The 23,407-nt window shown below is 41.6% G+C and overlaps 1 protein-coding gene across 1 annotated transcript; it reads left to right on the top strand.

The window, feature by feature from the left end:
* The first annotated feature begins 1,619 nt into the window (after window positions 1-1,619).
* Window positions 1,620-9,945, top strand: LOC117503303. The gene is made up of 2 exons (XM_034162521.1): window positions 1,620-2,310; window positions 9,760-9,945. The coding sequence occupies exons 1-2, from the start codon at window positions 1,822-1,824 to the stop codon at window positions 9,943-9,945; spliced, it is 675 nt and encodes a 224-aa protein (XP_034018412.1). The 5' UTR covers window positions 1,620-1,821.
* The last annotated feature ends 13,462 nt before the right edge of the window (window positions 9,946-23,407 follow it).

Raw genomic sequence — 23,407 nt, forward strand, 5'->3', positions numbered from 1 at the left:
CACATCACAAAAAAACAGGGGCCAGGCAGCAGTGGTTAATATTTTTCAAATCTCATGAAATTTAACCCAATTTATTTTTAACCCTAAAGAAAAAAAAAAAAAAAAAAAAAAAAAAAAAAAATTAAGAAGCACCTTGATAAAGTTGAAGTTTGTTTTTTGGGACCACCCTAATTCCACCTGTCTGTGTCAAACAAGAAACTTTAACTGCAGTGTACGGTCTGTTCCTTTCATGGAGCGCTGTAGACTCTCACCCACGGCACCATGTGCCCTGGAGGACTTACCTCAAATCATACATCATGACTGGGAATGACATCACGGCCGACGAAAACACACTCTTGTTTCCATGCAACACTGTAGATTGGAAAATGAAATTCATCAGAAGGCCGATGTGCTCGCTATGCCCCACAGTATAAATATACACTTGTGTATACGTTTGTCATTGTGTTTTTTGACGATGTATGACTTCATTCTGAAGTCAATCACACCAATCAATCACAAATATTTGCCTGATCAATATATGCTGTAGATCATCCATCAAGGCTTTTTTATTGAGATAAACACACGCAATCCCTCAATCACAATATAAACAAAACAATACCCTGCTATCCCCACTTCACTGACAGCAGGCTGGATGTTTTCAAGCTTTTGGAGTGTAGATTTTAAAAATCTGCAGCTCCACAGAGACACGGAAGATGAGGCCGAAATTACATTAGTGTTTTAATTTACTGTTTGCTTTGTTATGGAGTATTTAACGCATAAAAATACTATAGCAACATGTACACAGACAGTGCTGTGTACACGATTTATTCAAATGGACACAAAAAGACAGTAAAACAGTAAAAGCGACAGGCGTCACTACTGCTGATGCTCAAAGCAGCCGTTCCACCAAGTCCACGAGCTGGAATTCTGACTTCAGTTCAGCATAATGGCGCATTCCACGGCTCAAAACTTGGTGGTGGTGGGGGGGGTCTCCAAATTGGCAAAATGTAATGTAATGGCAATTCAAGTTACAATTCAAAGTTGGAAACTCCAGCAAGAGTCAAGTAGACCAAGTCCATCGACCTGACATCACAGCAATATGACAGCGCACACAGTGAACAACTCAGCAGAACTCCCATTTTTTAAAACTTATATGTTGTGTTGGATGGTGGATTTTTGCACTCTGACTTGAGTTGTGGGTCTCTGTGTTGTTGTCAGTACAGCAGTGGGTTCACAAACCGGTGACCATCCCTCTCCTGAGATTGTGGATAAAAATACCACAGAAAGAGCTCTGTCCCCTCGGCCCAGACATATATCGGCTGTGGACAACCACATTTTCCCGAGTCCACTGGAATGCATTTCAATCTAACGTCGGAAATGGGAATTCCGACCTCTAAGGACAACTGGAACGCACCATTAGTCTGTGCTCGTCGCGTTGCTCGAAGTCAGAAAGTTGAATGTGAAAGTGTGCACAACAAAAATGAGCTTTAGATAACAGTATTGTTAACAAGGCCGGCGCAAGTCCCGACACAACGTCAACGACGACATTAAAAAAAAGCACAAAGATATCGAGATAAAACAGAAAAGTCAGCACAGGCTTCCCCAGCCAACTCAACGACACGTTTAGGATTTCCCGCGGAGCCTGAATGCAGCAGCGGGTATTGAAGGAAATTCATCAGCCAGAGCCTTTCTACGGAAAGCCGTTTGACTCAAAGCTGTGCTCACTCAGCGGTTTCTGCGGTTCTGATGATGAAACGATAAACGGAGAAAATGTGGACCCGGTTCGAGCGGAAAGGAGAAGGTTCGAGAGTGTGAAGCGGTTCTGAAGCTGGTCCCGGGCTGATGGTCGGACGACGGTTCCGCTGGCGGCTCGGGGCAGACTGCTGTGATGCTACGGCAGCTGGAAGAAAAGGCGGCGTGAGCCCGGTTCGAAGCTCCGAACGCCAACCCAACCCAGCCTTTACCTCTTTTCTGGTGCTGGCACACGGCGGGATGGCCGGTCGAAGCCGCCGAGCCTGGTTCAGCGTCCTTCTGGGGCTGGTGGTCGGCTTCACGCTGGCATCCAGACTCATTTTGCCCAAAGCCGCTGAACTGAAGAAAGCGGGACACAAACGGAAGGCGACCCCGAGCGGCTGCGGTCCGAACGGAGCCCCACGGAGGGAGCTGTGGCCGCCGCAGAACCGAGGCACCACCGACCAGCCTGGACCCAGGTCCAAGAACTTCCTCTTCGTCGGCGTGATGACGGCCCAGAAGTACCTGAACAACCGGGCTGTGGCCGCGCACAGGTACGTGACCAGACCCCGAATCCCTGCTGATCCGGATCCAGGCGCAGTTTGACGCCTTTTATTTGATGCCGGCAACATGTCAGCGAGGACGTTTAAAAAAATAATTGACTAATTATTGTTATTTAGTGTACAACATGTTATAAAGGCATTTTCAATTTCCTCAAATTTCAAAAATATCCTGCTGGATTAAAAAAAAAAAAATCCAGTTTAAATATTATGTAGCTCAGCAGAACCTGACCCATACTGGATTTTTAAGACCGATACCAATTCGATGTTTGATTCTAAACTCTGATTATTTTTGGTTCCCTCAGAAATGGAAAACGTGAAGATTTCCTGAGCATTTGTAAGACTACTCTGTATTTAATAAAAAAAAACAAACAAACTTGCGAACTCTTGTTTGGTAGCACACAGATTGGGCCTCCAGAGATTTTTTTTTCTGCAGGTGCTGTTGGGGAGCTTAGCATTTTTATGAGTGCTATGGGCTCGTGTGTCGCAACGGCTCTGCTACACCTCTGCCACATTCACAGGCATGTGTACACATAGTCACATTCTGATCTGCAACAGTTAGGGTTGGATATCGGGAACCGGTTTTTTGGGTATCATTAAAATGATTTGATCCACCGACATCAATAGCCTTTTTGCTTGATGATTCCCTTATCGGTCCTTCAGAGCGACCGTTGTTTTTGGGGGTGTTTGTCGGGAAAATGATCATGTCTCTACGTTGATTACAGAACCCCTGCAGGGTATGTAATCAACCTTTCTGTAACGCGGCTCTTCTTTGAAGCTTGCAATGAAGCATTGATTGATCTGACTCAATGCTTCATTAATTCTTTGTTTTATTTCGCTTTATCTTAATTTTTCCCCACTAAAACCCCAAAGAGCACATGTCTGTGAGTAATTTACCTTTTTTATGTTAACTGACCTGTTATGGACTTCTGAAAGAGTTGATAGATGTATTTTTAACTTAAAAAAGGTACCGATGCTAATGTGTTAGCATGTCTATGGCATTTTCAATGTTAAAGTTAGCATTAAGGGCAACTGTTTGTTGTGATTTGGCGCTATATAAATAAAATTGATTGAATTGATTGATTAAGCTGTTCGCATCTCAGCACGTTTGTGTGCATTTGTTTTCCGTGTAATAATTAACGGCTCAGCGTTTGTTGTTGTAAAAGAGTCAAATGTATTATTTGTAAAATTTATTTTGTTTATATTATAATAATAGCAACAACAATAATAAGTAATAATAATAAGTAATAAACAAATAATGGTACAATACAGTTTTAGAGAAAGAGACAAAAAGAACCTAAAATAAACACAACAGAAAAATAAAACCAACTAACAATGAACATAAATGAATATAGAAATAAATAACCGTTTCCTGTGAACACCTAGTGACTCTTACACCTCCACTTCATCCCTGTCTTATTTAAGTTATTGACAATTTGTTTTGGTCAAACCATATTTTCAATTTGTTAATTTCTTCAGTGATTTCCTCCTGAACTATCTGCCAAGCTAGAAAACTGCTACATCCTAGTAATAGCAGAATACTACTGCAGTGAATTTGAATAAGGACAGTTGGGTTTTCCCTCACCAAAATGGATGCTGCACTCACTGCAGTATATTGGCTGGAATAGTCCCAGATTGCATTTCAGAGCTTCTAGAATTCAAACTTTTTCGTGTGGGTGGTGTTGGGGGGTAATTTTGGGTTTCAGCTTTTTTTGTTTTTCACCACTTTCATCCCTAAATCTGTCGATTGTGAGTAGGGCTGTCACGATTAGGAATTTCTGGAGACGATTAATTGTCAGACAAATAATTGCGATTGATGAATATATTGTCTTTTTTTTTCTTTTTTTCCCCTTCTTTATATTCTACTATTGTAGTATAATTACACAACTCTGGAAGAACGTTTGGCTTCTGTGAGTGGAGAAACTAGGAACGTGCACCATTTTTATTTTTATCTTTCATTTCATACAGTTCCAACTTTTTCTGATTTGTGGTTGTTTCTGTTGCATTTCTGAAATTGTTTCTCCTCATCAGTCACGTTTTGTGCTTAAACACTACATTAAGCTCAAGATTGAACAAATAAATACCTTTGGAAAATAACAGCTGTTAAAGTTCAGAGTTCTCAGCTGCTTTTTGTGATCTGTGCTTCTGAACATCACCACATCACAATGTCAGGGTTTTTTTTTTTTTTTTTTTTTTTTTTTTGTGGCTCAGTTCATTCATATATTCTCATTTTTAAATATGTTTTTAAAGATATTTGACCATTTATTTCATCTCATGATCTCATAAATTCAGCATACGACGCGCATGTGGTGTGAACAGGATGGTAACGGCAGAATCACACCTTTAGAGAAAGTTCAGAGAGAAGTAAAAGCTTCACGTTTTGGTTTTGTTAACATGTTCACTCGGGTTAAAATCGTCTCTCTGCTCCGCGCTCGCTGCGCACTGATGGTTCTCAGACTGTAATGTGTCGCGCCTGCATTCAGGAATCTCCCTCACGCACCCCCTCCCAGTCAACAGCCTGCAGACTGCGCTGCAGCCTGTTGACTCCGCACGCGCGCGCACACACATACACACACACAGACACACACACCGACAGCTCCGCACTTTAGACGGCTTTTGAGAAGACGGACGCTGTTTTTATCGGCCGTCCAAACGGCAGGACGGATCGCCTTAAGACGAGAGCGAGGCTGCAGCCACGACGTTAGATTCTGAGTCATTTTATGCTAATTGTGGATAAAATAAATAATTCACGGTAATCGAATATGAAAAATAATCGCGAATATGAAAAATAATCGCGATTGACGAATATTGTAATAATCGTGACAGCCCTAATTGTGAGTCACTTTTGTGCAGATTAAAGTCACTAACTGGGATTCTTGTCTTGTTGTGAGAAAGAAACGAGAATCATCCTCCTTTCTGTTCACACAGCTCCAAACGCTGCGCTGCTCTCTGCTGAGTAAAGTTAGAACGATAGAGTCCATTTGGAATTAATAACTTCAAAGCGAAACACAGTTTAAATCAATTGACACCTCTTTCCAAATGTTGTAATACAAATAAACTGCAATTGATCAAATTGGGTTTTTTTTTCCTCTCAAAATGAGATGACGTGCAGCAGCTGGCTGAGCTCAGCTCAGAGGTATGGAGAGACATTCATGCCAAAATGTCTGAAAGTAAATGCTTTTGACAAAACTACAGATTTTGTTTCTTTTATTTATGACCAGAGATCAAGGATACAGTGACCAATTTCATATTTATTTACTTTAAGACTCAATAAAATGTTGTTGACATAGAAAACCTGTAACACCTACTTTTAGTACACAGAAAATTCACAAGAGGTATCGATAAGGAATCGGATCGATGATGGCATAGATATCGATAAAATCTTATCAATACCCATCCTTAGCGACAATCAGTAATGACATACAGAATGACCAAAATCACACACACAAACATAAGCTATTGTTCAATACAAATATTCACAGGCCTACACATGTAATCTATAGCCTCATGAGAAAAATGCTAACGGCAGGCAGAGGAGAAAATCCTTCTCCTACCATTGATGTCTTCATAACAGTACAATGCACCTGTTGTTGTGGTTAAGAGCAAAAATATCAATGATTTGGTTGCTGTCCAGAGGCTGAGTTCTCTGAGGGGTAATTGCCAGGAGTGACACTGGGTCACTGGTTTGTCTGTGCCTACTGCTGTTCCTCAGGTATTCTTTTAGGTGATGCAGAATTCACTTCTTTCCAATTCCACTCATGGATATTTGGGCAGCAACTTGAAACTACACTCACTACAGTACCATGTCATCATTGATGTTGAAAAACTTGTCCATGACTTTGTCTCCTCTAGGCTTGATACTATGACTCCCTGCTCTTTGGGATCTCTGGAAAAAACCTTCAAAGGCTCCACTACATTCAAAACAGTGCAGCTAGAATTCTGATGAGAGTTCATAAACAGGAGCACATCACACCTATTCTCTATAACCTTCACTGACTCCCCATCACCTACAGAATCCATTTTAAGATTGCTCTCATCACCCAGCAATGCATCCATGGCAATGCCCCCACATACCTCAAAGACCTCCTCACACATCCTCCCGTTCCGTCTGTGCATACAACACTAATCTTGTCCGTGCCCCTCGCACCAAACTACACACCCTGGGAGACAGGGCCTTCTGTTCAGCTGGTGTGAGGGAAGTGCTGAGAGTCCCTCACACCGGTCAGAGAGAGACAGCAGCTGGCCGCCGTGCCAATAGCCACTTCCCACGTGGAGCGGAGAGTAGCCAGCAGATGAAACAGTGTTTTTTTAAAAAACAGAAACACACTGCTACACTTTAAATGTGCAGTAAGCTATTCAGATGATCAGCGTGGACCATTTTTCTCATAAAAGGTGTGTCACGCTGGAAAGCTGTAGCGTTTGTGCTAAATGGATTAGCGCTTAAGGCCTGGTCACACAGCACTTAACGAAGGGCAATGAATCCCAAACGAATCAAGAAATCTGGAGTTTAGTTGGCATCGTTTAACCTTCGTGCAGCTTTGTTCCTGCAGCTGGCGCTTCGTCAGGATTTTTAAACTGTTGAAAAATTTGAACGAATGCCGTCAGAAACCACAATTCATTTATATTTCAATTTGCTGTTCTTGAAGGTTTTTATTGTTTGCTTAGTTTTTGTAATGTTAGAGTTTAGTTTGACTTCGTTCGACCAGATGAATGTTTTCATACAGTACAGAAGCCGTTTGTGAGCGCTGCTGCTGCCACTGCCGCTGCCACTGCGTTCGTGTATCATTGGAAATTACAGGGCAAACTCAGCCAGTTTGCTTGGAAGTTTTTTTTATCTGGGTGAGAGGTCAGCTTCACTGGGCTCAGGCGCCTTATATAGGCCAGAAGTAATTTTTTGTGGATACAATTAATTATTTTGCCACAAGCAACTGCTGAATTTGAAATGACAAAGTTGTGTAATTTCTGATGGTACTTGAACTCAGCGTCAGCAGCAGCGGCGGTAACAGCAATCGCCTCCTGCGTGCGCTTATTTTTTTTTAATTAAATATAATAGTATGTGTATGAATAACAATTCAGCCCTTATGTACATGTGGCAACAGGTAGATGATTCAGATGATTATATAAATAGCTGTAGCTGTTCTGGAAGGCAGAATTATGCTCTCATATATTTACATTTATTCCCCCATTCCCCATTTTGACAGTTTTCTGTTATAAATCAATATATGGCTTAGTAACGTAATGCAGTGATAGAGCAGTCACCATGGCACACCTGCGTTTTTAAAAATTTTTTAATTGGGGCAAGACGGCACGTGCAGTGTGTCATTAGACAGTGAGGATTCTGACGATGAAGGAGATGATCCTTCTTTTGTTCTGGACGAGGAACCAGAGCAGATGGAGCCACAGATGTGCGCACAGATCTCCACAGTGGATCGGATCACGCGCTCTGCTTGCAGTTTCTCCAGGACTCAGGCGCTATAAGCTCCGTCCCAGCTCCATTCCAGCGTCCTGGAACGCAAAGACACACACTGCTCAAGCAGTGGCTCCAGGCACGTTTCGTTTAAAGCGTCAAGATCAGAGTTAGATTCAATTTAGTTGTGTTCCTCTTTCCTTTGTGCTCTTGATTCACAGGCTATTCGGTCATAAAGCTCTTTCATCCACCTTTTCCTAATGAATTGTGATTTTTTTTTTTTTTTTTTTTTTCCACTTTGTTCAGGAATTGTCATATGCCATTTGCCTGGGCCATTACATGGCTTCAGTGCATGCTCTAGTCTTCTTCTGTTTTTTTTTCCTCTGGTTATGTTACAGCACCACGCACAGGCCTGGTATATGTACTACAACATTAATAAAGCTTCGAGGCACAGAATTTGCCTCAAACATTTTTTATAATCGAATTAGGTTAGACCTTCCTTACTTGTGTGAAGCGCCTTGAGGCGACTCTGTTGTGATTTGGCGCTATATAAGTAAGGATTAAACAACGAGAAACCGTGCATTATACTGTTTGAATGCACGACGGGGAGTCTGAAACACGCCGCGAAGTGCATTCAAACCGTATAATGCACGAGTATAATGCTTCAAGTTGTTTAATCCGCTTATACCATGGTCCCACACAGTGAGCTAACACAAAAATATTTATTTAAGTTAACAGAACGTGATAAAAATGTGTGAGTATTTGGGACTATTTTATGTTTTGTCTCTGCGCTTATCGAGTCTGCGGGCTCAAGCCGCAGCGGGCCACTCACCCCCCCCCCCCGTGTCACGCTGTGACAAACTCTGACAAACAGGAGCGCGGTGTAGCCGCATGGCGCAAAGCAACGCCGTGATGAAGCCTTCCAGGACATGTTGGGGCATGTCCAGCTCCTGCAAAATCACAATCGGATAATCACATGACTGAAATGCAACCGGAATCCATCTGAAAGCCATCTCAAAGGTCTCAAAGACCAACACCGAGGTGGTTTTGTCCCGCGTAATGAACGGCTCCGTGGCGCGTCCCTCCGCTTTTCTTTCCATGAAAAAAACTCCTGTAACAGTGGAATGTGCCGAAAAAGTGCTGATATCCACGCCTTCTGCCTTTTTGTGAAAGTCAGACGAGGTCCCGGATCAACAAAGCCTTCACGTTGGAAATGATCTGGTTGTTTGAGCATGTCGATCGGCGCTCGGAGCACTGCGCGCTCTCAGCAGTTGTGGGCCATCCTTAAAGCGGCAGTAACACTCCTTAATCTGTATAATCCCCATAAAATCGTCCCTGAAAGCCATATTAATTTTCTGAATGGTGTCCCTGGAGGTCTCTCACAGTTTCTGGAAAAAAATTGATGCAGCAAAGGTCCAAATCGTTCAGACATTTATTCGCAATAAAAATCCGACGAGAGGGGTGGACCACTGCTCACACAAAGCCTGCTCACGGTCCAAAATACCTTTAACCAGAATCCAGACTCTCATTGGAAGCTATAGGAAGCATTTAGAGGCTGTTATTTCTGCAAAAGGAGGATCTACTAACTAAATATTGATGTATTTTTCTGTTGGGGTGCCCAAATTTATGCACTTGCCTAATTTTGTTTCAAGAATTATTGCACACTTTCTGTAAATCCTACAAACTTCATTTCACTTCTCAAATATCAGTGTGTTCATCTGCTATATGATATATTTAACTGAAATTGCTGATCCAAACAACCAATAATTTATAAAGGGAAATCTTCAGGGGTGCCCAAACTTTTACAAACTTTTAATTATAAACATTAAATGAAGGTGCAAGCCTTTCAGTGCAAATATAAACCTGATTAAACCATGTGCAGACTTAAAAGGTCTGGGGGAAAAAGAAATGTAAAATTTAACAGAATGAAAGTAATAATAAAAATTTTCTAAGATATGTGTGAATTAAAGTAATAATAAATCTTTTCTGAAGGTATGTGTGATTTTAGATACTATAATAAGCATAATTTTTTCATATTTTCCCTTCTGTATGTGTTTGCGCTTTGGGTGCTGTGTGTTCCAGGATGGCTGGGTGGGATTCAGGACGGTGATCCTGAAGAAACGTCTGACAGCTGCTGACTTCCACAACGGCTATCTGCACTGGACACTGAAGAAGCCCAATCCAACAGCAGAGGATCTCTTTGTCAGCAAGCAAAGCCAAGAAGGAAAATCTGCATACTTGAAGGACGACAATGGGATGAAGACATGAAACACAGACTCATTGCATGTACAGTTTTTTTATTATTAAATTATTTTTTCTCAAAACAGATCTTTGTAATTTTCTAAGCGTATGCTAAAACAGTACTTTTCTTATATCTTACTAAGCCAGAAAAAAAACCCCTCTGAATATACATCTGTATGTCCGTGTGGATATCCGGAAATCTGGTACTCAGGACAGACTGGTTTGAGAAGCTGTCTTGCTCACGTGGACATGATACAAGTCTGAAGCAAGAATCCCCAAATTGTCCCAGATTCAGTGATGTCAATCAGAGCCAGCCCAGACCTGGATCATGTTTCCTCTGTTACCAGGAGAGTGAGACAGGTTAGTTAGAAACAGAGCAATATAATAGACAGACAGACAGCGGGCCCAAAACACACCAATATCACAAACCACTGAAATCTGTCTGGACCCTCCCCTTATCTGTTCATGAAGAAATGCATCTGCCCCCAGGTCCTTTTTGGGCCTGTTCATTAATTAATGTATTCATTATGGACCCATTCATGATGCAGTTCATTGGCCCTGTGTCCTGAGCTGAACTCATCCTGACCAATATTGCATTATCCTATAAAACTGTGATTATTTCTGTTTTCTAGTCAACATGTATTAATCTTACTTTTCTATTATTATCCTGATATTTTATCTTCAACCGCTTTTCCAGGTTCGGGTCGCGGGGGCAACAGCTCCAGCAGAGGACCCCAGACTTCCCTTTCCCGTGCCACATTGACCACCTCTGACTGGATATAATCTCTCCACCTAGTCCTGGGTCTTCCCTGGGGTCTCCTCCCAGATGGACGTGCCTGGAACACTCCCTTGGGAGGCGGTCAGGAAGCATCCTTACCAGATGCCCGAACCACCTGAGCTGGCTCCTTTCAATGCGAAGGAGCGGCGACTGTACTCCGAGCTCCCCACGAATGAGCAAACTTCTCACATTATCTCTAAGGGAGACACCAGCCACCCTCCTGAGGAAGCCCATTTCAGCCACTTGTACCCGCACTCTAGTTTTTTGGTCATGACCCAACACTTGTGACCATAGGTGAGAGTAGGAACGAAGATTGACCAGTAGATTGAGAGCTTCACCTTTTGGGTCAGCTCCCTTTTTTTCAGAACAGTATGGTTGCGCGAATGCAATACTGCCCCTGCTGCGCCGATTCTCCGGCCAATCTCATGCTCCATCATCCCCTCACTTGTGAACAAGACCCCAAGTTACTTGAACTTCACGTGGGGCAAGGCCGTATTCCCTACCCGGAGTAGGCAATCCATCGGTTTCCTGCTGAGAACCATGGCCTCAGATTTTGAGGTGCTGATCCTCATCCCAGCCGCTTCACACTTGGCTGCTAACTGATCCAGTGAGTGTTGGAGGTCACTGGTCGATGAAGCCAACAGGACCACATCATCTGCAAAAAGCAGTGATGAGACGCTGAGCCCACCAAACTAGAGACCCTCCTCCCCACAACTACGCCTCGATATCCTGTCCATGAATATCACAAACAGGATCGGTGGCAAGGCGCAGCCCTGGTGGAGGCCAGCCTCCACGGGAAACGAGTCCGACTTACTGCCGAGCACACGAACACAGCTCTCGCTTTGTGAGTACAGAGATTGGATGGCCCTGAGAAGGGACCCCCTCACTCCATACTCCCGCAGCACCTCCCACAGTATCTCCTGGGGTACCCGATCATACACCTTCTCCAAGTCCACAAAACACATGTAGACTGGTGGGCATACTCCCAGGCACCCTCCAGGATCCTCGTGAGAGTAAAGAGCTGGTCGGTTGTTCCACGACCAGGATGGAACCCGCATTGTTCCTCTTTAATCCAAGGTTCGACTATCAGCCGAACCTTCCTTTCCAGCACCCTGGAGTAGACTTTACCAGGGAGGCTGAGTAGTGTGTTTGCCACTCCTTAGGCACTGTCCCAGACCTCAACGAAATGTTGAAGAGACGTCTCATCCAAGACAATCCCTCCACACCCAGAGCCTTCAGCATTTCTGACCGGATCTAATCAACCCCCCCGGGCCTTGCCACTGTGGAGTTGTTTGACTACCTTAGTGACTCCACCAGGGAAATTGATGAAATCCTCCATCAGCTTCCAGCTCTGCCCCTACTGTAGCGGGTGCCCGGTCTGATGCAGGAGTTCCTCAAGTGTTCCTTCCAGCGCCGGATTACATCCTCAGTTGAGGTCAGCAGAGTGCCATCCTTACTGTAGACAGCTTGGATGGTTCCCCGTTTTCCACTCCGAGGTTGCCCACCTCAGGAGCTTCCAGCTCTGCCCCTACTGTTAGAGGGTGCCCCAGTCTGATGCAGGAGTTCTCAAAGTGTTCCTTCCAGCGCCAGATTACATCCTCAGTTGAGGTCAACAGAGTGCCAGCCTTACTGTAGACAGCTTGGATGGTTTCCTGTTTTCCACTCCTGAGGTGGCTCACGATCCGCCAGAAGCACCTTGGGCCTACCGAAGTCCTTCTCCATGGTTGCTCCAAACTCCTCCCACACCACTGCTTTGCCTCCCCATAGCAGAGGCTGCTGCACCTGCTTCTGGAGTCCTCTGAGATACATATCCCGGAAGGGCTCCTTATTCAGTCAGACGGCTTCTCTGACCACCTGTGTCCACCACAGTGTTCGAGGGTTGCTGCCTCTGAGGCACCTAAGACATCAGGCCACAGCTCCCTGCTGCAGCTTCAGCAATGGGAGCTTTGAACATGCCCATTCTGGTTCAATGCCCCCAACATCCACAGGGATCCTAGAGAAGCTCTGCCGGAGGTGTGAGTTGAAGATCCTGATATTTATTCATTATTATTCCGGGGGTGACCCTACATTTAAATGTTTGAAGCAGAAATAATAAATAGCTTGGGCTGTCGTGAGCCGTCAGTGTAGAACGTGTGTATTAAAAACACTTCTACTGGAGTTGTCCTGAAATATAAGACCAGAACTTTTTGTCTGGACTCCGACAGAAACAGTGAAATGTCATACACTGTTACTTATGGACTTATACTGCCACCTGCTGTTCGGGGGTGGTTACTGTGACCATGACTTTGCAGGAGCAGCCCGGTGTGTGTCCACTGTGATCTCAAGTCTCTTACACATATTTCAGCCAGTTCCCGCACTGACGTGTTGCACCTCGTATTTCTCACGCTGAGAAGTCTAGAAGAATGACAGCAGAATGTCCCGATCCAACAAATTAATGGATGAGGTACATGGAGCGGAGTATCCAAAGTTCATCCCTGAGCTGTCCAGAGTTATCAGCCACCTACCAGCCAATCAAAAACGAGCTGTAGCTGTCATGTTAGTTTGATTAATGATCTTGGATAATCTTGTTTCTGGGTGTTGTCCATGGTAATTTTGCAACATCAGGCCAGGCCAGAAATGTGTGGTTTAATTTAGACTATTAAGGTTCAAGGTACTTTATTTGTACCAAAAGGTAAATTGGTTTGCAGTGAGTCACTACATTTATAACAATCTCACAAACACGCTAAAATACAGTAAATTAAAATAATAAAATACAATACAATGAGCAGGGCAAGTACAGGCCAATAGCATGTCACCCAGAAGAAGTCAAAATGTACCTGCCATCTCTGCAAGTGGCAAATAATTAATTAAATATATATTCAAAATCAACTGTTAAGAGCACTAATAGCAACAGGAATAAAGTGCTCTTGTAGCGCTTAGTTCTGCTGGAAGGAGCTTATACCTCTGTCCTGAAGGGAGCAGTTCAAACTGATAAGAAAGAGGATGTGAGTTGTCCTTTAGAACTACCTCAGCCAATCTCTGGACCTGCCTCAGTACAGAGAGGCTGGATACAACTGAGACTCTCCTCCAATGATTTTGCTCGCCCATTTTACAGTCTGATTCAGACTGTTCTTGTTTTTAACTGACAAATTTCCAAACCATGACACCAGACAAAAAGATAAAACAGATTCAATATAACAACGATAAAACAGTTAACAATGATTTGTCAATGTGAAAGGATGCCAGTTTTCTAAGACAGAACAAGCGCTGGTGTCCTCTTTTACACACCACTTCACAATTAGACTCAAAGGTGAGTTTGTCATCAATGACAGTACCCAGATATTTATAGGTGCTAACAGTTTCTACAGCCTGACCTTAATCGGGGGGAAAAAAGTGTTCACACACAAATTTGTGAAAAATATAAAATCATGCAACCTTTCAGTCAGAGACCTTCAGCTGCAATCAGGCAACAGGTGAGTGTGCACAAACAAGATCTGGGGCCGTATCCACGAAGCAGCGTCAGGCTAAAATATCTCCTAGTGATGTTATTCTAAGAAATCCTCGAATTCTTAGACATTTCTTAGAATGTTAGTTAAGAGCTCCTTGAGAGGGCTTTGGATTGCTTTGTAGAGAACTTTGCATGATTTGGCTGAATGAGAAACATCTATCAGCAGAACCTGAACAACTAGGCATCATGGGAACTAGTCTGACATGCAGCAAACTACAAAACGTACAATATGTAAAGCAACATCAAATCAAGCAGCTGCCATAGAAACCTTATAAAATCTTTTTACTGCTTATTTTATCATTTTGGCAAGATATGTTACTCTGTATGTGTTTTGTAATCATTGCATTTTTCACCTTTAGCTCTTAAGTTCACATGCAGCAGTCCAGTGGAGATACCATTCAGCATAAAAGGGTCAATGTCGAACACTAAAATCATTGAAACAACTTTCCTGGTCACAATTTGTGATTTTTTTTTTTTTTTTTTTTTTTCCTCCAAATTTGGCAAGAAAACTACTTTTTTGGTTGCAATTTCTGCTTTTTTGCATGAATATAGTATATTTCTTTGCCCGCCAGTCCCTCTTCATGGTGGCTGTTCCTCACTCCTTTACTCTCTTGTTCACCTTTTGGCAAGATACCCATCACCCTCAGCAAGAGTTTTATTTTTTGTATTTTTGCTGGTAAATTATGAACAGGTAAAACTGAACTGATTTCTAAGAAGCAGAAATAAATGGAGAATCAGGCTGAGGGGCCGCCGTTACCACATTTTGAGTGGCTCCGTGCCGAACAGATCTAATCTTACTTCAAGCCTCTGATGAAAGAGGAGATCTAATGCTACAACCCCAATTACAATGAAGCTGGGATGTTGTGTAAAATGTAAATTAGAACAGAATTCAATGATTTGCAAATCCTCTTCAACCTATTTCAATTGAATTCACCACAAAGACAAGATATTTAATGTTCAAACTGATAAACTTTATTGTTTTTGTGCAAATATTTGCTCATTTTGAAATGGATGCCTGCAACACATTTAAAAAAGCTGGAACAGTGGTATGTTTACTACTGTGTTACATCACCTTTCCTTCTAACAACACTCAATAAATGTTTGGGAACTGAGGACACTAATTGTTCAAGCTTTGTAGGTGGAATTCTTTCCCATTCTGCTTGATGTACGACTTCAGTTGTTCAACAGTCCGGAGTCTCCGTTGTCGTATTTTGCATATCTGAGTTTAGGATGTTCACCTTTAGGCTCAAGGTTTGGCTTAAAAGTCACCAATGTTGTACCCATGTGTAAATAGCACCGTGAGTGAAAGAGTGGATGAAGGAATGAATGAATGGAGTGAGTGTGTCAACATACAGAAAGTCAGTTGTTAGATTTTGTATATTACAAATGTGTGTTGGCAAGTGTGGAAATGCAAGAAAATTTAGCTGTGAGAAGGTGGATCAATGACTGAATGAAATGGTGAATGAGGTTAATTATATAAATCGTGGAATTTTGAATTATGTAAATTGTAGAAAGGCCCAACCAGGGACAGGAGTAGTGAATTAGCTCCAGCTATAAACTGTGCATCACATCAATTGCAAACACATGCTTGCTCTATGTCTGGTTGTGTTGTCCCTCTCAAATAAACAAATAAATGAAATGAAATTTTTTATTTTTTTCTGTAAGAAAACTGGAGTGGAAAATGACCAAATCTGAAAAATAAAACTCAAGATATGTAGTAGGTGCAGTGTAATTTTCTTTTTGTTAGAATTGGTCTTACAAAATGGGTATTGAAAAAAGTATTGGTAACAGGTTGCAGGAACTGCTGCAACCTGTTGCAATGTTAATGCTATTGTCCGTGTGCAGCCTGATCAGAGCATCTCAATGCAGTTCTGTGTTAATGATTTCTCGCAGTGCAGCGAGATTTACGAGATTTTGCAGGATTTGAAACCTCAACAGGGCAAATAAGTTTGTAACTGTCCACATATGGACCTACTTGTAGTCTGTGCTGGCTGACCTTCAGTTGAAATGTGTTGGATTTAGTAATAGCACACCAAATGAGGAGTTACATTGCCAAAAAAAATTTAGTATCCTAGTTAATTTCACAAGGAAAGATGATTCATATTTACTAAGTATCTGAGAAAAAATAATTTAGATTTATTAAATATCTGGGGGAAAATAATTCACATTTACTGATAATCTAGGTGAAATTGACATATTTATTAATTATACCAAACATCGAGTGAGGCCGTGAAGTAGTTTTGGTGCAATCCTTTAAAGCCTATATAATGTGAAACTTGATCCAGAATCTGGATTCGTATCACCTCCAAAATTTAACGAAGTCTTCTGTGGCATAATATCCATCTGTAGTGAAAATTTCGGTAAAATCTGTGCAGTAGTTTTGATGTTCTCTGACGGTTCTCTGACGCAGGTCAGAGAACCAAACCAGCATCTGACAATGGCCCAGCGCTAAATAACCAGAAAATGGTTCCAAAAACAAAACATTTCCCTCCTGTGCAATAATTCATGTGCAACATAAATGTTCAGCTGTCTGGCGAGGTGAAGGACGGCGCGCTCTCCAACGCCCAAATGGATCAAAGCCCGGCACTTCTGGACTCAGATTCACCGCCGAACACCCCCAGGTGGAAACAACAAACTGACTCTGTGAAGGACAGAAAAGGTGAGGTAAGTCAACAGAGCTACAACAAATATCCTTCAGAGGCACACACTATCAGCAACACATTCAGGTCTGAATTTAAACTTTATATAGATGAGCAGCTTCTCACAACAGGTGGAGGATCATCAATCCATACGCCACGGCAGTGAGGAGCAAACTGCACAATTCTCATCAATGTTCAAATATACTGCGTAACAAAATACCAAATTACTATTAACAATTATTTAGACAATCATCACCTCTGATGTGTGCTGACAGCATGTGTCCCTCACCCATCCTCCTTCACAGGCACGATGTGTCAAACCCTGGCGCGGTCCTCAGCGTCTCACAAACGAACGTCACAAGGTCGAGTTCCCGGCAATTCTGCTCAAATCACTCATGGCTTAAATGCAGAACGCCATCTCATTATCTGCTTCAGCTGAAAGTCTTTAAGTTTGCACGTGAACATCCTCCACAGGTGCAGCCAATAGTTCTGATGAGGGTGAAGGACTCTTCCGCCAGCACCTTCTCCACAGAAAAAACAGTTTGCATACCACCTGGAGAGCAAAGAAAAGAAAACAGCACCAAAATGTCCAGCCAAACCCCCAAACACACAACAGTAATCTTGCTAACAGACAACAATAAATAAACGCTGATGATTTTATTACGTCCTTGGCAGATGTAAAACGTCTAAAGCCTTGGTATAATTAATAAAGCCATATGGATTTGTCAGTGATTATTCCAATAATGATCCACGTATAAATTTATCATGTATCCGCCACAAAGAAGTCTCTATGTGCCTCTCTGTACCTCACATGTGCCATGTATCAGCCTCTAATGAGCCTGTCTAATGTCAATTGAGCCCGTCCAGCCTCGAGTCGCTGCATATGATCCACGCCAAGCCACATATGATCCATGTAGCACCATGTAATGCGACATTGGTGCACGTTTAGACATGGGTTTGGTGCAAACCTCCAGCCCTCCCACACATGGTCCCTTTAAAGTGTGGGTTTTCAGTTTGCAGCATCGATTCAAGATGTCTTTTTTTTTTAAATTCAGCTTTTCACTTGGTGCATGACAATCACACCGTACATTCCAGCAACAACAAGCAGGTTCTCCCGTATGCAAATAAAAGTGTCCATAGCACTAAAAGGCGTGGAAGCGCTCAGAAAGGAAAAATAAATACTTAAATAGAATAAGTAAAATAAAATGAAATACAACAAGGAAGAAAATCAGCCATCATCCCACTGACGGGCAACACCACCAATACAAGACCAAAATGACTCCCAGTCTGGTGCTGCACTACAGTCTCTGTTATTTAACTTATAAAGCATACATTCATATGAAGCAGTCTTTATCATCATATTCACCCATTCTTAAACTGTGGGGCTTTGGGGGTTTTCCAATGTTTGAGAATAATCCCACTGAAACCCCAACTATGACAACAGAGAATTTTCCCTTTGATATGTTACCTAGCTGTCCTTTATCACCCAATAAACACAGTCTTGGACAGAGTGGCACAGTTCTTTACAACCACCATCCAGAAGCTTTTGATAATTGGACATTCCCACAGGCAGTGTATCAGCGTGCCATTATCATTTTGACATTTCCAGCACAATGAATTATTCATAAGGCCTAATCTATTCAGTCTCACAGGAGTCCAATAATATCTTTGTACAGTTTTTTATTGTGTAAATTTGCCTTTACATTACCTTAAAAATTTTCCACATTGTGAAATTAATTTCATCCATTCCTCATTCCCGAAAATGATCCCAAAGTCCTTTTCCCATAAAACCTTCAAAGTTTTTAGATCAGTGCTGAGTGCAGAATTCATTCTTCTGTAGAATATCGAGGCTCTGTGATGATGAGATGGTAACACCAAATACTCTGAAATATAGCTGTCTTCCATTTGCCGATCTAGTGACGTAACACAGTTTCTTATCTGAAGATATTTCCAAAAATGGTCCTTTCCCTTTAAATTATATTTACTCAATACATCATTGTAGGACATAAACACTTCATCATTATACAAATTATCCAGTGTACCCATGGTTGTGCCAACTCTTCCAGTAGAGTGGTGTTTTACCAACACATTATAGGATTGTGCCACAAGGACAAATAGGGTTAAATTCTAACTGATTTTTGAGAAAGGAGCTCTATGGGTGTGAAAGGGAAGAATAAAGACTTTTCTATAACAGCCCAGCAGTCCAACGTATGGCAAGTTTCGCCATCTCAAAGGAGATATAGTACAATCTTGGGTCAGGTAACCCCAACCCTCCCTTGTTCCTGGGTAAGCATAGCTTAGTTAACTTAATCCTTGGCCTTTTCCCGTCCCAGAGAAACTCCTTAACCAGTGTGTCATATTTATTAAAAATGGATGGGGGCACTGTAACTGGCAGCATCATAAGAGGGTAGTTGAACTGTGGTGAAATCACCATTTTAATTACATTCGCTCTTCTCCACAATGTCAACCTTATTTTATTCTGCTTGTCCAAATTAATTTTTATCTTTTGTAAAATTGGATCAAAGTTTAAAAGTGACATTTCTTCCACCTCTCTGCATATTTTAATTCCTAAATATTTCATTCCTTTTGGTATCCACTTAAAACCAAATTTTGTCATTATATCTCTGCTACTAATCCCAGATATTGACATTGCTTCAGACTTTGTTCAATTCATTTTATATCCTGATACATTAGAATAAAGCTGCATTGTATCCATCAGGTGATGTGTTGAATGACTTGGGTCTTCCAGTAGGCCCAGTATATCATCTGCATAAAGCAGCAATTTCTGTTGTTTACCGCCTCCCTCTATATCCCTTATATCTGTATTACCTTTTATGATGACTGCCAGTTGTTCCAATGAAATATTGAACAGTAAGGGTGAGAGAGGACACCCCTGTCTCATGGCTATTTTAAGACTAAAGAAGGGTGACAAAACACCATTCGTTATCACCGATGCCTTAGGACTAATATACATTTTTACCCATGTAATAAATGAATACGAAAACCCGAAATGTGATAAAGCTGCAAATAAAAAGTCCCACCGCACACGGTCAAAAGCCTTCTCCACATCGAGTGAGAGGGCAACAATAGGACTGTTCTTCTCTCTGTTCAGACTTATTAGGTGCAGTACTCTTCTCATATTATCTGCTGATGATCTATTCTTCATACAGCCTACCTGATCTGTATGAATAATACCTGGCAAAACATTCTCTTAAACGAGTTGCTAAAATTTTGGTTAGAATTTTACAGTCTACATTTAGTAAACCTATAGGCCGATAATTAGAGGGCTGTAATGGATCGCTATCCTTTTTTGGAATGACTGTTATTAAAGCCTCATCGAGGGTTGGTGGAAGAGATTGTAAAACAGATGCTTCATTGTACACTTCTTCTGGGACTGGAGCTAAGATGTCTATGAACTGTTTATAGTATTCTGCAGGGAAGCCATCTAACCCAGGAGTTTTCCCATTCTTCATGCCTAATATACATTTTCGTATTTCTGTTTCAGTCACAGGGCCATCTAAGAACTTTACCTGATCAAGAGATAGCTTAGTTAAATTAATATTGGTAAAGAAATCAGTCAGTACTTTAGGATTGGGGTATGCCTCATAATATTTTTGTAACACCTCATTAATTTGTTTAGTGTCACTTACTGTTGTATTACCTTTTTGAATTGCTGATATTAAATTACAGGAGTTACGCTGCTTTAACTGTTTGGCCAGCAACTTGCCTGTTTTTCCCCTTCCTCATGAAAGGATGCCCCCAGCCTGAACAGAGCATATTCTACTGTTTATTATATATTTCCTGAAGCTCAAATTTAAGTTTGCAAATATTGTGATATAGCTGGTTTGAGAAATTGTCTGCCAAATCCCTTTCATGTGTCCTAATTTTAGTTTCCAATTCCTTTATCTTACTCATATCCTCCCTTTTCTTTTTAGATATCTATGCTATAATTTTCCCTCGAATATAAGCTTTAGATGCTTCCCATTCTGTTGGTTTCCTGTCTGTGCTTTTTATATAAATATAAAAAGCACAGACAGGAAATTGTATATAAAACTGTGTATTTATATAAAAATGACTGCAATTCCTCTTTTAACAGTAAGTTAAAAGCCTCATTAGATAATAGTGATACATTCAATCTCCATCTATCTCTTCTCTCCAGTTCATTATATATATATTGATTCCCAGTTGTACAGCTGCATGATCAGATAGGTCTATTGCATTCATTTTACAATGTGCAACTTGCTTGGTTATATTATTTGATATTAAAAACATATCGATTCTCGAGTATGATGTGTGACATTGAGAGAAAAAAGTATATTCTCTTTCACGTGGGTTTGTCAACCGCCAAATGTCCAGACTATTGTCCTTACTTAACATGTGTATAGCAGCTCTATCTTTGGGTATTGATGATGGGCCTGTGAGAGCACTTCGATCTATAAATGCATCCCCAACTTGGTTAAAATCTCCTGCCAGAATTATATCACCTTCCATTTCTCCCAAGGTTTTATTTACTTAATGAAAGAAGTTTGGAATCGCTATCGTTGGTGCATAATTTTTGCACAAGATAATATTTTTGCCATTTATATAAGCCTGTAAACAGATCATTCTGCCCTTGTTATCCTTTACCTGTTTAACCAAATTAAAAGCCATATTTTTATGTACAAGTATAACCACCCCATTGCGTTTACAAGAAAATGAGCTATGAAAAACATGTCATGCCCATCCAAATTTTAGTTTCATAGCCTCCTCAGACTTAAAATGTGACTCTTGGATGAACACAATATCAGCCTTATTGTGTTTGAGATAAGTCATTACTTTCCCTCTTTTTGCAGGACTTACACAACCCTTTACATTCCAGCTGATAGGGTTAGAGTAAATTCTAACATAATTTGTAGTCATTTAAAGTATTTTAAGAAAAAGAGAAAATAAAGTAAAACACTGCAATGGAAAAAAAAAAACAAATAGTTTTTTTTTTTTGAGTGAAAATGTATAGAAAAGTAAACATATAACAAACGAATAAGTTAAAATGTCCCCTCTAAAATAACAAAAGGGAGATCTGGCCATCTATTGGCCTTCAGAACCAACATACGAGGTCTGTGAGAAAAGTATCTAACCTTTTTATTTTATGCAAAAAATATATGGATTTGATTCATATGTTTTTACGTCAGCCAAGCTTGAACCTTTTTTTGCATAAAATAAAAAGGTCGGATACTTTTCTCACAGACCTCGTACAGTATTAAAAAAAAAGGAAAAAGCTAAATGTAACACAAAGACTAACCAGCTAACGTCCGTGGGGTACCCCCCCCCCCCCCAACCAGGTGTGTCCTCCTGACTGCTCTTGCCAGTGACAGCCTGTGTAAACCCGTCCACTCGCGTCTCCTCTCATGGTCCACCTGTCCCTTGATCCTCAGTCCAGCTGAAAAGAAAAGCGCATCCCACACAGATTTCAAGCGTGGCTGCAGTTCTGGTTATTAAAGCACTCAGCCTCCTCCAAGCGTGTAAAGCGTTGGCTCCTGCCCCTCCATGTAAATCTCAGCGTTGCGGGGAAGGCCAGTGTGTATCTCACATTGCGTTGCTGTAGCGCCTTCTTCGTGGTCAGGAACTCCTTCCTTTTCTTCGCTAGTTCCTTGGTCACGTCGGGGAATATCGACAGCCTTTGTTCATCCCATTTCACTCCTTGCTACTCCGCTGCAGCTCTCAACACCTTCTTGCGGGCGGACTGCCTCAGGAAGCGGATCAATACGGGCCTGGGTGGCTGGTCCTCCTTCGGCATTGGGGCTGGTGTTCGGTGCATTTGTTCAATTTCAAACTCTGTCTCAGGGTTTATCCCCCAGCCCCTCGCTCAGAACTTTTATGACACATTCCACCAAGGTGCTATTAGTCCCATATTTCTCCACCAGTCCTACCAACCCAACGTTGTTCCTTTTGCTGTGATTCTCAAGCATTTGCATGCGATTCCACATTATGTCCACCTTTTTCCTCATAGTGTCAGTGTTTGTCATGAGGCCCTCGGTTGTGTCCTCCAGGGGTAAGATGTCCTCATCTTACCCCATGTACCCACGTGACTCCCACATGTTTTATTTTTAAACGCATTCCAAAACTAGAAGCACTCAGAGAGTGCAAACCTCCGCCAAGGCCATGGGGTCACTGACGCCATAACATCTACACGCTTTGGAATCATTGAACCTAAAAAAGTCTAACGATGTTTGCTCAGTAGTAAAAAAAGTTTCATCTGCTGTGACTGCATAGCATGTATCCTTAGCGCTTGGCATCACAGTTTATTGCAACTTGCACCTTTCCCAGAAGCTACTGTCATCTGAGCACTGATATTGATATTACATGTGCTTATAGACAAAAACAAATTAGACAAAATTCAATTTATTATTCAACTAAACTGCAAATATATGAAATTTTTAACATTTATGAAACACTTCTCTAAACAAGGCCATAGGGTCACTGACCCTAAAGAGATTCCCTCCTTGGCACAGTGATCTATTCAACAATTCAGTGTTACAACCAAAACTATGATACATACACTTTTCTTTCCTTTATATTTGACATCCTTGACCATGAAAACATACCACT

This window comes from Thalassophryne amazonica, chromosome 2 (genome assembly GCF_902500255.1).
Source record: "Thalassophryne amazonica chromosome 2, fThaAma1.1, whole genome shotgun sequence".
In the NCBI taxonomy this organism is placed as follows: domain Eukaryota; kingdom Metazoa; phylum Chordata; class Actinopteri; order Batrachoidiformes; family Batrachoididae; genus Thalassophryne; species Thalassophryne amazonica.